The sequence below is a fragment of the Gavialis gangeticus genome, unplaced genomic scaffold (genome assembly GCF_001723915.1).
Source record: "Gavialis gangeticus isolate Ggan-Ray unplaced genomic scaffold, GavGan_comp1, whole genome shotgun sequence".
In the NCBI taxonomy this organism is placed as follows: domain Eukaryota; kingdom Metazoa; phylum Chordata; order Crocodylia; family Gavialidae; genus Gavialis; species Gavialis gangeticus.
This window is the reverse complement of record NW_017728960.1, coordinates 1985005-1985265: the sequence shown is the minus strand read 5'-3', so window position 1 is coordinate 1985265 and position 261 is coordinate 1985005. Positions and strand designations below refer to the sequence as shown.

The following is a 261-nucleotide window of genomic DNA, read 5'->3' as shown; positions in this document are numbered from 1 at the left end:
GACCATGACCACCGCCTCCCTCCTCTGCCCCACGGTGCAGTCACTGCCCCCAGGCGCGACCAGGAGCCGACGATCCTGTCGGGGCCGCAGAACCTGACACTGACGGTGCACCAGACGGCCATCCTGGAGTGCATCGCCACTGGGCACCCGAGGCCCATCGTCTCCTGGAGCCGCCTGGGTGCGTGGCTGGGGCTGTGGTGGGGGTGCAGGGGGCGGTGAATGGCGGGGTGTTAGCAGTGGATGATCGGGGGGGTTGGGTGG

The 261-nt window shown here is 69.7% G+C and overlaps 1 protein-coding gene across 1 annotated transcript in view; it reads left to right on the top strand.

Annotated features, from left to right (window-relative positions):
- Positions 1–261, top strand: part of LOC109293465 (immunoglobulin superfamily DCC subclass member 3) — a 19896-nt gene that overhangs the window by 11498 nt on the left and 8137 nt on the right. The window contains exon 5 of the mRNA XM_019511445.1: positions 41–178. Within this exon, the coding sequence (XP_019366990.1) occupies positions 41–178 (138 nt within the window). The remainder of the gene's footprint in view (positions 1–40; positions 179–261) is intronic.